Below are 16,076 nucleotides of genomic sequence, written 5' to 3'. Positions count from 1 at the left end.
TATTCCCATAGTTTCCAGAAAGGGGCCTCAACCATGTGTGCAATATCTCAAAACCTTGACATTGTTATTCTATACTCTGGGAAATCTATTGACCTACGCATCTGTAGCAGGCTAACGTGTAAAGATTGGAATGCGTGTGTGTGAGTTGAAGGGGGGTGTTTCCCTATATAAACGTGTATGAATCTTACTGTCATTGGGAGACACTGCGTGTTTGACTGCTTGGGAGCAACGTGGTGTTTTAACATTATTGTGCTTGTTACGTAACAATTATAACATTTAACCTTTTAATCCATTTCTGTGTCCGTGTCTTAATGTGTTTCTATTTTCTACGACATTTTGGAGGTCCCACCGAGATCGCTGCTGCTGAGAGCTGTTTTTCCTGGAAGTGTCAAAACCCCCTCGGCCAGGCAGTTGCAAAGAAGCTGTGATAAACTCAAACCATTTCTGAGGAACCAGGATTTGACCTGCCATTGAAAACATCATTAAAGTAAGCGATCACTGAAAATGATAATGACCTAATTTTTTTTTGAAATACTATAGATTATTTGCTAAATTCTAAAAGCTTATGAGATTGGATATGGGATACGAACAGATTTGGTTGATGTTTCTTTGTTTGTTTAGTGTAAGGGTCTTGTCGTCTTGTTTTATGTTTTATTTTAAGTTTTTTTGTGTGAGAGTTGAGAAGGAGTATTGATACTTGTTCTTAGGCCTCAGTAGAGAGTCTGATAGAGGTTTGAAGGAGACCTGGGCTCTTGCTTTTTAATCGCAACGCATTTAATCAGGGTGGAAGTTTATTTCTTATTTTTTCTAGTAGGATGGTAGATGTCATTGTCTTTGTCTATTAAAGGAAAGTAGATGATATGGTCTGTGCCTAATAGAGAAGAATAGAGGTTAATTGCCCACGCCTGCCGGTCAGTTCAGTTAAAGTCTGATTAAATATGAATATGCATTCACCATAAATGTTTTTAAGTTTATGAAGAAAGATTGATTCAGTGGAAGGTAAGAAGGTTTTTGTAGGTTTGTCAGTTGGAAGAAAGCTGTTAATGTTTAAATAATAAATTCTGATTCTGATATGACTGAGAGTTGCTCACTAAGCTTGCTCAGGCTCTCACAGTGTGTGGCAAGAGGTCAGACTGTGTGATTGGGGGAGAAGCTTGTGAACAGAAGCAGCTGCAAAGCACAGTCAGATAAGAGAGAGGGATAGATGTATGTAGAGTAGGTGAAAAGCTTGATTATAGTGCTAGAGAAAGTCCGTTTTACTATCAAATTCCTAAATTTAAAGGTAACTACCCTTTTGGAAAGATGTCCTATGATTAACTGCCATGTGAATGGCATGAAAATGTATATTGTTCTTTAATAAAGGAATGACTAAAGAGAAGTGTTTGGGTACAGACACTCTCAGATTAATAAATAATTAAATCATAACATATGTTTCAGTATATGAGGTGGACCTAAACAAATTTACAATTAATATTAAGAAAGTTCACGATAGGTATCACAAACAGCCTTTGGATTATTTTTTAGTTTTTTTAAGGTCCAGATAAATTAATTTGGGGAATATAGGGCACTGCTGTCATAACACTCTTGCCTTGATGGAATAAAGTGTTGGGATTTTCTCAAAAGTGGGAGTTTTCACCATGCCTTTTTGATATCACTGGAAAAAAGAATGGAAAAAAGATTTGAAGAGAGGATTAAAAAAGCAAAAGCAAATGCCTGTAAAAAGGTTAATAAGAAACGGTCTAAACAACATGAAAGTATGGGTAAAGGAAGCAGAAAGTAGGAAAAGGGTTGCGCAAGTTTGTAAACATTTTATAGTGTTGGTTGCACTGAGTACTGATGATGCAAATGAAAAGGTGAAAAAAATTGACTCACAAAGAATTATAAGTGTGTGGCTCATGTAGCACACAAAACTCAGATAAACAGTTCAAGAATTAATAGGATAAGCGAGTAGATATGAATCTATAACAGGTTAAGGAGGATTTCCTGGTTTTGCTCATTGACTTAGAACTCAAGTCCTCATGTTGTTTAAAGTTAAACCATCAGCTTAATGGGCCTTGATGTAAGTAGATTGTAGTGGAGAATCAAAACTCTTTGATTTTAAATATCAAAGATAATTTTAAAGCTTGTATTAATGTTACTTTCCTGAGTAGAGTTTGAAAGCAGGACCTCAACTAGGAAATAGAGATTTTACAACGTAGTTTTACTACTTTTACTAAAATAATCTCAGTACTTCTACCAACATGAGGTTTTTTGAAATTGGCATGTTTCAGCATTTTGGTCCATATAGACACTCAGCCACTGTTTCTATAATCTTTTTGGGGGCACTGATTTAAATTGAGTTTTTCTATAGCTGTTTTTTTTATATCATTACAACAACATTGGATAGTTATGCGCCACCTTTAGGTTGTATTCTGAATCAGCGTGTTGATTACCTGTTACTCACAACGGAGAAGAAGAACTGTGTAAAGAACGCTTCACTGATGTGGTTCTGACATTCAGCTTCATGTGGACACAAACTCTCATTGTCAAAGTCACAATGGTGTGAAGAACAACTGGATTTTCTGGGATTTCTACTGTCCAGAGGACAACGTGTGTTATCAGCTGATTGCCACATTGATCCAAGAGGTTCCTCCACCTCAAACTCCTGATGTCACAAGGAGTTTCCGTGTTCCCATTGGCTACAAGAGGACAGCGAATCCTTGACTGTTCTTATTTTTGACAAGATTTTGAGACGGACTTGTCTTAAAAACTTTCTTCAGACTGTTGTATACTCTGAAGAAATGATGCAATCATTTTACAGCATAGCTGCTTCTTTTTGGTGATGCAAGAAATGATGCCTACATGTTTAGGAGCAGATGCTGCTTGTTTAATGATGGTGTATAATGCTGAAATGATTGCTACTGTTATTCTCTATTAGTCTGAAAAGATTAGCAGATTACTGTCATACAGAATAATCTTGACATATAGACTAGCTATTGATAAACGTGTTGTCATTGTACTGGAATTACTCTCATGAATTAAAACTGAAAACAGTATCGGGTTAAAGGTGAACTGATTTGGCATCCTAGAGGGTGAGTGATGTTGCAAATGCTTCACAAATTATTCACAAATGCATTGTGAAGTACAAATAACAAGAAGTCCAATTTTTTAATTGATCAAATGGTCTTTTACCAAAACGGCTTAACTCAGGTCTGGCTTATACATTTGGTAGTAAAAGAGTATTCAAGTTATTTTCTTTTAATCTGAAAATCTAAACCATGTTGTTTTTTGCCGGATAGGGAGAAGGCATTACTCCCATTTTTGAAGAACATTCCTAGAGCGAATATTTGTTCCATCTCCAATATGTCTTTGATTTCTCCAGCGCCTTTAACACCATCCAGCCACACCTGCTCGCTGAGAAGCTGATGGAGGTGGATCACAGCTTGGTGGCCTGGATTACTGACTACCTCACCAGCAGACCTCAGTATGTCAGATGGCAGGGCAGCGTGTCTGATGTGCTGGTGAGCAACACTGGAGCCACAGACTTGTCCATACCTCGGCAAAGCACTAAGCGCCTGGGAAACTCCTTTGTGCCTGTAGCCATCAGGCTGCACAACAAGGGGTTAACCATGTGACTCACTGACAATAACCAGGACTGCACATAAAGCCTGCACTTTTGCACAAGAACTTTGACCTGCACTCTCTTTCTGCACACATACATGTGTATATTTTTAACAATACTTTCATTACTTATCTGTATATATAATTTTTTTTGAATTTACAATTTTGAATTTTAATTTTGAATTTGTGTTTCATGTCCCTGTGTGAACCTGTTGTTATTCATCTTCTCCTTTGCTGCATAAACACTCAAATTTCCCCACGGGGATTAATAAAGGTACATCTTATCTTTTATCTTTCCACCCAGGTAAACGTTTTTCCCTTGCCGGACTGGTTCCATGAAGCAGACGAATGAGCTGCTTCCTGATGCAGACTGGAGTGTCAATACAGCCAGACGGATGACTGCTAAAGATATTTCTTCAAGCAATTCTTCCATTGCTACTATCCTGTGGGTTTTAGGTCAACGTGAAACCCAAGTTCTGAGACAGTTTCCAACCAAGTATATTGGAGATCCTAACATTCCGGAGAGCATATAGAAGATCTACCATCAACAGTTATTTTACAGAAGCTTTAGTTTCCTGACTACAGTTTCATTTACTTCTAATGGTCACGCATGAAGATCAGAACGTGCGCTTCATGAAAAGTGTATACTGGACAAAGCAACAGAAGCAGAACGAGTGGATGCCAGTTACAGTATTCTTCAAGACTCACTTGTTGAAGATTTGCTACCAGAGTTTTTTTCTTTCCACAAATAGCAGTAACTATTTTAAATTGGACGTACAAGTTCCTGCAATGTTTTATGAATTCTGTAAGAATATTGATGATGAGCAATTACAATCACCGTGTTACTAGACACACTGCCTGGCCAAAAAAAAGGTCACACACTCTAATATTCGTTGGACCGCCAATTAGCTTTGATTACGGCACACATTTGCTGTGGCATCGTTTCCACAAGCTTCTGCAATGTCACAACATTTATTTCTGTCTTGCATTAACTTTTCGCCAAGACCTTGTATTGATGACGGGAGATTCGGATCACTGCGTAAAGTCTTCTCCAGCACATCCCAAAGATGCTCAATTGGGTTCAGGTCTGGAATCTGTGGTGGCCAATCCATGTGTAAAAATTAAGTCATGCTCCCTGAACCACTCTTTCACAATTTGAGCCCGATGGATCCTGGCATTGTCATCTTGGAACACATGCCCGTGCCATCAGGGAAGAAAAAATCCATTGATTGGAATAACCTGGTCATTCAGTATTCAGGTAGTCAGCTGACCTCATTCTTTGGGCACATAACATTGCTGAACCTAGACCAGACCAACTGCAGCAACCCCAGATCATAGCACTGCCCCACACAGGTTTGTGACTTTTTTTTGGGCCGGGCAGTTTATATCATTTACATGATGTTTGTTAAACCTGGGTGGGACAATTACATTGTTTCCTCTTTAAGCAAACAGCGTTTTTTTCATATTTCAATTGATGTTCCATTTAATTAGAGTAGATTAGCGCATTACTTTTTTCTTCCACTTTTTAAGTCAAAATTCAAACGTTTTTTTTGGCTATTGTGAGTAGATGCATGTAACCTATGATTTCTGCTGTGAGTAGGATAATTATCCATTTGATGAAGTATGTTTCAGAGAGTCTTTTTGGACTTTCAAGGGTAGAGCTCAGTAGATTATTTGCAAGAATATTATTAGAATGTTTTGAAAAACTTTGTGAATAAAAGGAAGTAATGTTAATGAAATCTTTGATTGAATGTATTGAACCAAATGTTATTCCCAAAGTTTCCAGAAAGGGGCCTCAACCATGTGTGCAATATCTCAAGACCTTGACATTGTTATTCCATACTTTACATGTAAAGATTGGAATGCGTGTGTGTGAGTTGAAGGGGGGTGTTTCCCTATATAAACGTGTACGAATCTTGCTGTAATTTGGGACACACTGTGCGTTTGACTCTGTCGTGTATTAAATCTGAGGTATACTAAGGTAGATACTCTCTGATGCCAGAGGAATGTTGGGTAGAAGAAGAGTGAAAAACAACATCTGGAATACGTTAGGGTTCACTTAGGAACTGACCTAGGTCAGCTTAGTGGGGCACACAGGGGTATTGCTTACCTCATGGGAAGACACACACTTTGGGTGTGCACACTCTTTTTTTCCTCTTTAAATGGCCTCCACAAAGAACGTTCGGGGGACTTCCACAATTGGCTCTGGGAACCCCGCATCACCCGTGTTGGTGTCTGATACTATGCTGTTGTAATAAACCTTATTATATACAAGCTGGTGTCTCCGGAGACTTCTTCATCATCTTCACAAACATCGCTACAAGATATACTTCAACTCTTAGACTGTATAAATAATGGACGTAGTATCCGTGATGTCACCCATAGGTTTGTGCCGTAATGAAGCTCAAAGTGGGGGACTCCCACCGTCGACATCTTCTCAGTCTGCCTCCCGCCGGCTCCCGGCTAATCCAAATATAGACATACAGTACTGTGCATATGGAGGTATAACTTTCCTATTAGATTGACTTTTTCTGTATTTCCTATCCAACAAAAATCATTATTAGGTTATGTGAAACTGGGCTGTAGAAATAAGAACTTCTCAGAACCAAATAATTGTTGTAATAATGACAGAGAGAGGTCATCATCAAGTCTACCAATTACTGTACTCATAAGCCTCCTGTGTGTTTAATGTGTGCAATTTAATTTTTCATCATCTCCCTTTTTTTAAATAAATTGACTAGTTCCTAAGAAGCTTTATTTTGAGCCAACACTCATTTTATCTATACAGAGGGAAAACAAAAACGAGGTATTGTAACCAGTTGAACAGAGTGCGTTATAACATCATTTATAATCTGATAGTTGGACAATGCCAGACAAAATAACAAAAAAACGTGGAAAAACAGTGGCATAAAAGTCTGATTAAATCTGAATGATCTTTATTACTTGTACCAAGTTTAGCTACGTTATCTTACTGGCCTCACTATAAAGGCTGAATGTAATCAAGTAAGTCTTTCCTTGCACCCTTTAAACAATAGGTTTACGTTTCCTACATAAGGGTGGAGGTTTTAGCAAGAATAGGCACACCTATTTCCTGGATAAGGGTTTGCTTGACGCTATTTCACTGAACTGCTACATCTATCTCACACTCTCATGTCAACAATATTGTTACACAATTCTTTGCCATTTTACACAATCTGCCTATTCATTTTAATTTAAACATCCCCATCTCTTGCATAAACTGCTCTACAGATCTGTGTACATTTTGACATTTCACTCGTTCATTATTATTATTAGACTGCAGTCAGCAATAATGGTATAACTTCATTGTATCTTCCCTGTTCTTCTCCAGCCGTACAGTTATAACTGAGTATAGGCATTATACAGACTAAAATGGCAAGGTGACACGTCACGTTAAGCTGTCCTGTTCACTGACTGACTCATCGAAATCATATGATTGTATGAGTCAAGTTCTGCTGCACTTTGTTTGGAGTTTCGCTTTGCTCATTTCGGCTTTAATGTGTAAACACGTTAAGTTTCGTTTCTCTGCACTTAGTGGCTGTGTGAGTGCACCTGTTTTATTTCACGTAGCATGCCGGCCTCAGTGTTGCAGCTGCGTAACACGACAGACAGAGAAACACCGCCCCTGTGGATTGTCTGTGGATATAAGAGAAGCGCTGTATCCGGAATTGTCTCTGTCATGTAAATATACGGTAGGGTGTATTGACACTGTATTTAGTCGAATAATCCGGACGTGTTCTTGTTTGATCTTCAAATATCCATTTTAAAATCATGGTTAATATAAAGTTATCCATACGCTGCAGAATTGGAGTCGAGTTTTTCGAGTATTTGAAGGAAAGTGATCGAGCATCTATTACAGACAGATTGGAACTAAGAGACATTTACAACAACGAGTTCAGGACCAGGTAAATTCTACATAATGGGGATATCCAAAAACATATTTTTGTATGTATGCATTGCTAATACTTTCAACTACTTCCTTTTAAGGAATGCATTGACCAAAGATCCAAACTTCGGTTCAGTTCTCTACGCCCTGAAGGTGTCCAACAAAATAACAAGACGAAAGGAAAATATTCGCTTCAACTCCACGGTATTCACTTTACTATTATATTGTATGCACGTTAGCTGACGTTCAATAATACATTGCACGGCAAAAAAAAAAGGTCACAAGCCTGTGGGGGGCAGTGCTATGACCTGGGGTTGCTGCAGTTGGTCTGGTCTAGGTTCAGCAACGTTATGTGCCCAAAGAATGAGGTCAGCTGACCACCTGAATATACCGAATGACCAGGTTATTCCATCAATGGATTTTTTCTTCCCTGATGGCACGGGCATGTTCCAAGATTCCAATGCCAGGTTCCATCGTGCTCAAGTTGTGAAAGAGTATGTGACCTTTTTTTTGGCCAGGCAGTGTATTTTAAATGTATGAAATCCTAACCAACTATAGCTTTTGTGTCACTGCTGCTATGTCAAATATACACACCCGTCTTTTCTATCTTGGTTCTAAATAGTTATTCCGGTTGATCAGTTATTTATTAAAAGGTCAATATAGTTTGGTCATTTCCATATTTTAGTTTTATTCACCCTCACCCATGCTGTGTTAAGAAGAATAATAAATATTTTTGTATTTTCTTTTTATATTTATAAAGTTTATTTATCTAAATGTTAACATTTTATTTAAATTCAATATGTTGAGTTGATGAGCGCATGTATTGATGAAGTAATCCTTCAAATATGAGCACAGACTTGAAAAAAACACCACGTGTCTTTTTAAAAAGGTGTGGATATAATTATGTCCATTGCAGTCAATTAATAGTTAATTAATCGTCAAGGGAGGACACTCTGTTACGTGATAGTGGAATTTAAAATGTTAAGATAAAATTGACATGGCAAGTGATCCTTTGCATAGGTCACAGCTCTTTTTCTGGACCAGTGGCATTCACCAAATAGACGCCAGCCAGAACCAGTCCAAAATGAAGCAGCCAGTCCTGGGACAGTTGAGACCTTTACCTCTGCAGATCAGGCAATAACGGGAGTTCGAGCCAGAAGGCAACTCGCAAGTCTTCTGATGACCAGTCTAAAGAAAGACAGGTAACAGGTGCCAAATATTAAGAGTCCTCTTTGTTTTTCAACGCTGACCAATTTCTTTTTACTCTGCAATCCTCTTAAACCAAACGTGTTAAGTATTTTTTGTAGACAACTCAATACAAGCAAAAACAGGAATGTGCCGCTGTCTACAGTCACAAAGCAAAAGCAATTGAACCTGCTCTGATTTTCTCTCCCACAGGAACAAATTCATCTCTGACAAACATGGTGTCCGCGTTGACACTGACACTGATCAGTTCGAGAATGGGAAACTTTGCCTGCGTGTTGATGGCACATGTGAGGTATTGATATTATAAACTGGCAGCATTCTCTGATGACCATCTGCTGAAACACTTTATCTGTACTTGCTGGTGTAAATGTTAAGTTACACTGTATACATCTTTTATGTTTTTCTTTTTTAAACAGTGTGTGGTAAATCTGAAGGTGGAAAACACTGGTACAGAATCTGTGTATTTCACCTACTACACCCCGCTGCACTGGCTCAGGGACTTCATGCTGAAGGATGAGCTCAACGTCACCAAGAAAAACCCTCTGTGTCTTAAACCAGGTTATGCAAACATCATAAACAAGTTTCATTTTATCTTAATTTATGATGCAATATATCACTGAGCTGAGGGAGAATTTATGGACACAATAAACTGCTATGACTGCACTAAACATTACGACCTGTTGCTTTCTATTCTCAGGTGCCAGTTATAACATCCAGGTTCACTTCCGCTGCAGCTTGGTTGGTTTCTATCCAGCTACACTGGCCTTTGAATTCAAAGAAGACCTGCAGTCTTCCGCTACGTTCCACATAGTGCGCTTTATCGAAGCGCAGTGTGTAACTGCCCTAGGACTGGAGCTGGCACCTATTGCACCCTACAAACCTCGCTCCCTCCCCGCCTGGACTCCTGAAGAGTACTTCCTGATTGAGGATGGACAGAAACCTGAAGGGTACCAGCATTCACTCAGTACTATGTTAAATATACTGCAAATATAAACATTGAAATGTTGTATGTCCACTAGTGATGTATCTAAACCTTTCCATGGTGTCTCCTCTTTCCAGGCTGTCAGTGATGAAGCTCAAAAATGTGATTGAGCTGAAACAGTATAAAATACCACCATACATGAGCCAGCTCATCCAGTCACTGAAGCAGCGTTACGTCTATGATAAAAGGTAAATTGAGTTTAGTTTTTGATATTTCCAGTAGATAAAGGACAACACTTTTGTAATAACTGGAAAGCCTATTTTCACTCATACGTTTTCAATATGATGTTAATGTTAACTTATTTGCAACAGCAGAAAGAACATAAGCCTGGTCAGTTAATTTAATTTCTTCCAACATAATGAGGAAGTGTTGCTAATTAACTTATCTGGCTAGTCGCAAAAATGTTATGATACTGAACAAATAAATAAAATGTTCACTAGCTAAAAATATTATCAACATTTAACCAAAAACATTATCTGACCTCAACTAAAGTGTTCTTGTTGCTGAACCCATCCATAGACTATGTATGCAAATGCCAATATTCCTATTTATATAAAACTACAATAACGTATGTACTGCCATATCATTTGTTAATTCCCCTTTCGTCATTTTATAAGGGCCTTGCTTGAAAGTCCCCTGAGCTGGGAAAACTACTCTGAGAAGTTTCAGCTGCTGCTGTATCTGGAGGAACTGCAGATGGAGGTGGACATCAAGAGATACAACATCCCTAACAGCGAAAAAGAACACACCACCATGTCAAGAGACAAGACCAACAAGAAGCTCCTTATTCTAGAGGTTAATATATGCTCACTCATTCACTCACAGTGCTGGCATAATCACTCTTTGCTTCACTTGTTAATATAGAAGGAAAAAAAAGCAAATGCAGATCATAAACAATAGTTCAAAGCAAAGCATAAGGGGTGTGAGGTGATTGTGTATTTAAGCTATTGATATCCATTAATTACAGGTCTCTTACAGTGTCTAATGGTAGCAGGTGATGTATCAATCCCAGAGAAGGTTATGATGCAATATAATGAAGATAAAATAAAAAATAAAAATACATTTCAAATTAATTTAATAAGCATTGCATTATAATCACCTGCATATTCTCTACTTACCTTTTCACGTTCTCGTCCCAGGTGCCCGGTGTGGCTGAGAACCGCCCGTCTGTGCTCCGAGGGGATTCCCTGCTGGTGTACCCTGCAGGAGAAAAGAAGGTGAAGTACCGTGGTTATGTCCACAGTGTGCAGCTGGACAGGGTCAGACTCGGTTTCAGCTCAAAGTAAGATCCCTACATGATTGAAACATACTATGATTAGCAATTAAAAGTATTGATTTATTTGACTCATATCGAATATGTTTTGGATTATCTAAGATTCACACAGTTACTCTGTAAATGTGTTTGCAGGTTGCTGGATCACTTCATAGATAACATGAAGTTCAATGTTGAGTTCACTGTCAACCGCCTCACTGTGCGTGTTCAGCACAGAGCGGCAGAGCTGGCAACTGCTTTCAGACTGGGAGAGGTGTTGTTCCCCATTGCACCCGCTGACTCCTCCCAGCAAACTGAGCTTCCCGAACTCAGGTTAGGCCTGTAAGCATATACTGAAGACTGTATGTACTGTTATGTAAAGATGAATGCTTGAGCTTGCTATTTTAGTGGTAAATGCTATTCAAAATCCATGCCAGTTTAAAATAATTGGTGAGCATTTATTTACATGCACATAGAAGTCTGCTGCAGTCTTAATACAGCATGAACATGACACAGACAGTAACCTCAATAAGACGATAAAGTGGGGACCTGATGGGGTTTTCTACATTTTAGCTCCATCTAAGGATGCTCCAGTGTACCCTATGAAAAAAAGCCTTGAAGCACATTTTCTTATTCAGTTATGAAACTTCCTTACCCTTGGATGAGATTGTTTTCAGTGACTCTCTCATCTGACATAATCCTTTTGTTCTTCTATCTTCACGTCAAAAGGCTTTTTGACCGCCAGCTGGAGAAAAACCAAGAGCAGTATAAGGCCGTACAGCACATTGTGGCTGGCTCATCCAAACCTGCCCCATACCTGGTGTTTGGCCCACCTGGAACAGGTACAGCAATTACCAGCTTATCAATTTCGCTCGCCTACAATGGACCGGCATTGTTCAAGCAATTTAGGTTTGATCTGTTATCATACCAGCTGTGCACAAAGCCGTACATTTAAAGCACTTAATTGCTTTCTGTCTGTTCAGGCAAAACTGTGACTGTGGTGGAGGCAATCAAGCAGATAGAGAAGACACAGGCCTCCTGCCACATCCTGGCCTGCGCCCCCTCCAACAGCGCTGCTGATCTGCTCTGTAAGAAGATTCTGCTGCACGTGGATGAGCGCAAAGTGTTCCGCATGTACGCCAGCAGCCGTGACCCAGATTATGTCCCTGATGAAGTAAAAGTCAGTGCCCATTCATTAATTACTTAAAAAAACAAAAAAAAATCATAACTGACATTCACATCATTCACTCTCAGTCATTTGGTCACAGTTAGAATATTTACACCATGGTGGTATTTGTGATGCATAATAGTGACTTCCGAGTACACAGGACCTTTCACTTACTAACTTGCTGCAATGCTGCTGCATTTTGTGTTGCTTTATATGTTAGATACTGTCTTTTTATAGCCTAATTTAGTTGTTGTGGTACTTTCACAGGCCTGCTCTAACCTGGTAGGGGACAGTTACCTTTATCCTGCTAAAGAGAAGTTGATGGAGTATAGGATCATGGTCACCACTCTGTTAACAGCTGGAAGGTAGAGAATGACATTTTTAACTGTATGACGGCATAAAAATAAGTCTCATTTCACAATTTTATTTTGCATTCACATCCAAATTACAACTTTTCAGAAGGAAATTGTATGGGGTTTGCTGCCTTTATGAACTCTGTGATTTCTGCAGGCTGGTCACAGGAGACATACCTGATGGTCATTTCACTCACGTGTTTATCGATGAGGCAGGACACTCTGTGGAGACTGAGAGTTTAGTCCCATTGGCAGGTTAAAAAAAACAAGCGGTGTGTTTTTCTGTTATCAAATTGAATTTGTTTTATCTAGTAGTTAACTCTTGTTATCTGTGGGATAGGGCTGCTCGATGCAGAGACGGGTCAGGTTGTCTTGGCAGGAGACCCCAAACAGCTCGGCCCCATCCTCAGATCTCCTTTTGCGATGAAACACGGCATGGGTAAGTGATGACACACTCAGATGTATGCTGTTGTGTTTATACAGTACCTGCCTTTGTCAGTTTATGCACAGACGTTAATGTAAATAGCAGTATGTGTGTGTTTTTGGAGTTTAAAGGCTCTTATGTCTGCAGGGTTCTCCCTCTTGGAGCGCATGATGAAAAATTGCTCTCCCTACCAGAAGGTCGAAGGCGAGTATGACAATCGCTTTGTCACCAAACTGCTGAAAAACTACAGGTGTGGTACAAGACATAGATATTAATCAGTCCTCGACAAACAATTCATGCTTGATATCGATTTAGTTATTACTGTTGGAACTTTTTAGGTCCCATCCTGCCATTCTGGAAGTTCCCAACGAGCTCTTCTATGAAGGAGAGCTGCTGTATTGCGCAAATGAAATTCTACGCAACTCTTACTGCGGATGGCAATACCTCAAGAACAAGGTAATGCTTCCTGTTTAAGCACACACAAACTGGACTGACGGTGTCATTAAGAGTACAAAGCAATACGCCTGCACCTTAAGGCTTCATTGTGTCTTTGTTATTTAATATATAACAGAGCCATTCATTTTCATTCTAGAGTTGAACTTATTAGTTTATCCTAAATGAACTTCCAGTCATTTTTTAAAGGGAATTTTAAACATTTTATGGTTCACTCTCCAAAGTAAGGATTTGCTTATTTCCTTTTTTTATGTCATTATTTATTGAATATAGAATTGAATAGATTATGATGGGCATCACACTTGGTATACACCATGTTAATCGTTTTTGTTTTTATCATAGCTTCCAGTTGAGTCCACCTCATCACAACTCAGTATTTAAAGTTCTCCCAAACCATTTTCTAAATATCTTTTAATTAAAAAAATATCTCCTAGAACTTCCCGGTGTTGTTCCATGGTGTGACCGGTGTTGATGAGCAGGAGGGCAACAGCCCTTCATTCTTCAATGTAGCAGAGGTGGAGGTGCTGATGGACTATGTAACAAAACTGCTGGAGACTCATGGCAAGAAGGGCCTGGCTACCATCGCACCCAGCGACATTGGCATCATTGCCCCCTACAGGAAACAGGTTAGAAAGAACTTAACACAAAATGAATACAATGTACAATGTAGCTTATTGTTGCATTACTGCAGTCCAACAACAAATGAACACAAGTTGAAGTTAGAATAATTGTTTGTGGATTTAAAGCAGGAGCTGTTTTTTCTTGATGTTGCAGGTGCAGAAAATCCGCAAGGCCCTGACAAAAGTTGCGAAAGACCTTAAAATACACAGGATGGAATATCTAAAGGTAACAAAATATTTCACACTTATGAAAGCAAATACAAACAGAATTGTTGTCTTTAGTGCACTTACATTTGTGTGTGTCAGGTCGGTTCGGTGGAGGAGTTCCAAGGGCAGGAGAGGAGAGTGATCCTGGTGTCTACTGTGCGGAGCAGTCCGGATTACGCAGAGGTAGACAAACAGTTCAACCTCGGCTTTGTGAAGAATGAGAAGGTATGCAACACCAACACACTCACACACACTGTGTATATACAGACAAGACATGATTGTGACACATGCTCGTCTCTCTTCCAGAGATTCAACGTGGCTGTGACTCGAGCTAAAGCCCTGCTGATCGTGGTGGGAAACCCAAGAGTGCTGAACACTGATGCTACCTGGTCCCGGTATGTGTCCCCAATATACGATTACCTTGACTAAAAGAATTAACCATCAAATGCTTTTTATCAAATTCATCATTCTTTTGCCTCTTGTTGGCAAATTAAATACACTCATCTGTGTGTGGGCTGTTGGTGGAAGAAATCAAAGCAAGAACATATAGGAATGAGTAATGCTAGATTTGTTTTACATATTTTAAGTGTGTTTACATTTCATTTAAATATCAATGTAATGATCAATACATGTAAACGGATACAGCGCTAGTCGTATGGCTGCCTCTGGTTTCTGCTTTAATCAAACATGATATAATAACATTTACATTTTAATGCAAGACAGCAGTCCCTGATAACATCATTCTCTCTCCCTGCTTGTCTGCAGGTTCATCCAGTACTGTCGAGATGAAGGAGGCTACACTGGCTATGAGCACATGGAGGAAGACGATGATGTGGTGCACAGACTCGCTTCTCTCTGCATCGACATTGGTATTCAAGGTGACTTGCAGATTCATGAATTTTCATTAATATGTTACTTAAAACCATTTTCTTTTAAATTGATGTCAAAACTGTCCACCTATTTGTTTCTGTGAATCTTTTCTTCCAAGTGGAGACTGCAGAGAGCGCCGTTCAGCAGCATCTGGACCCCGAGTGGAGGAGCGACCTGTAAGGGAGGGGATGCAAAAACCTCCCTCGATTCTTTTTGCATCGAGGTTTGCAAAAGACGTGTGCCTTCAAACAAAACAAAAAGAGCCTAATTGGCATCTTTTTAAATATCTCGTTTATGTCAATTTATTTGTTTACTGTGAACTTTATCAAGGTGACCAAATATAAGGACAGGGAGCTGATAAATGTTAAGAGCAGACCAACTGTCTAAGCTACCTCAGTGGACTTCACTCATTCCACTTCACTTGAAGCAGCTTGTAATAAACACAGCAAATGATTTTGAGACCTAAATCTTTAGTTTTAAATGTAAAAGGGAGGCTATGGCGCAGTGGGATAGTGTGCTGATCTTCGGATTGAAGAGGCGCAGGTTCCAGTCCCACGGCAGTCAGCTTATCCAAATTGCTCCTGTGGGGATTGTCCACAGTATCGAATATATGTAATTCGCCGTGTCTAACATGTGAAATATTATGTATTGAGACTCAAATATTGAAAAATATTAATTTTATCAACCAAGTTCAGGGTTGTTGTTTAGTCTTTTTTACTGTGCTCACCAATCACTGCTTTAAAAATCTTTTAGGTGTTTAATCTATTTTGAAATCACCATTATACAATACTGCTTTAATTTTTTTTTAAAACCAAATAAGAAGCGTTAATGGTCATTTTTGAAACGGTTTTCTGAAAAATCTGAAGTTTTCTTATATATTCCAAACAAAGGTAATTTTGCTATTCAGAAAGTTATAAAACCAATGCTGGAACATGAATGTAAATGCATTTATAAAAAGAATAAAAGCTTTGAAAGATTTGGAGTCAGCCATTTTGTACAAAATACTTTTTTAAATGCACGCTTAACCAAACTAGTTA

At 39.0% G+C, this 16,076-nt stretch overlaps 1 protein-coding gene across 2 annotated transcripts; it reads left to right on the top strand.

Moving 5' to 3' along the window:
- The first annotated feature begins 7,268 nt into the window (after window positions 1-7,268).
- Window positions 7,269-16,015, top strand: LOC134869533 (putative helicase mov-10-B.1). 2 transcript variants are annotated; one of them, XM_063891239.1, is made up of 23 exons: window positions 7,270-7,523; window positions 7,606-7,708; window positions 8,525-8,706; window positions 8,903-9,002; window positions 9,127-9,268; window positions 9,408-9,657; window positions 9,770-9,880; window positions 10,310-10,487; window positions 10,832-10,974; window positions 11,101-11,277; window positions 11,674-11,786; window positions 11,928-12,124; window positions 12,380-12,477; window positions 12,623-12,720; window positions 12,806-12,904; window positions 13,037-13,139; window positions 13,228-13,345; window positions 13,777-13,968; window positions 14,117-14,188; window positions 14,269-14,394; window positions 14,476-14,564; window positions 14,935-15,047; window positions 15,158-16,015. In XM_063891239.1, exons 1-23 carry the CDS (start codon window positions 7,390-7,392, stop codon window positions 15,217-15,219), a joined length of 3,000 nt encoding a protein of 999 aa, XP_063747309.1. In that variant the 5' UTR covers window positions 7,270-7,389; the 3' UTR covers window positions 15,220-16,015. The 2 variants fall into 2 exon arrangements, with proteins under 2 accessions (XP_063747300.1, XP_063747309.1); XM_063891230.1 differs by having other exon boundaries at window positions 7,269-7,523; window positions 14,935-16,015.
- The last annotated feature ends 61 nt before the right edge of the window (window positions 16,016-16,076 follow it).

The sequence above is a fragment of the Eleginops maclovinus genome, chromosome 1, assembly GCF_036324505.1.
Source record: "Eleginops maclovinus isolate JMC-PN-2008 ecotype Puerto Natales chromosome 1, JC_Emac_rtc_rv5, whole genome shotgun sequence".
NCBI classification, from domain to species: Eukaryota; Metazoa; Chordata; class Actinopteri; order Perciformes; family Eleginopidae; genus Eleginops; species Eleginops maclovinus.
This window is presented reverse-complemented; position numbering and strand designations above follow the sequence as displayed.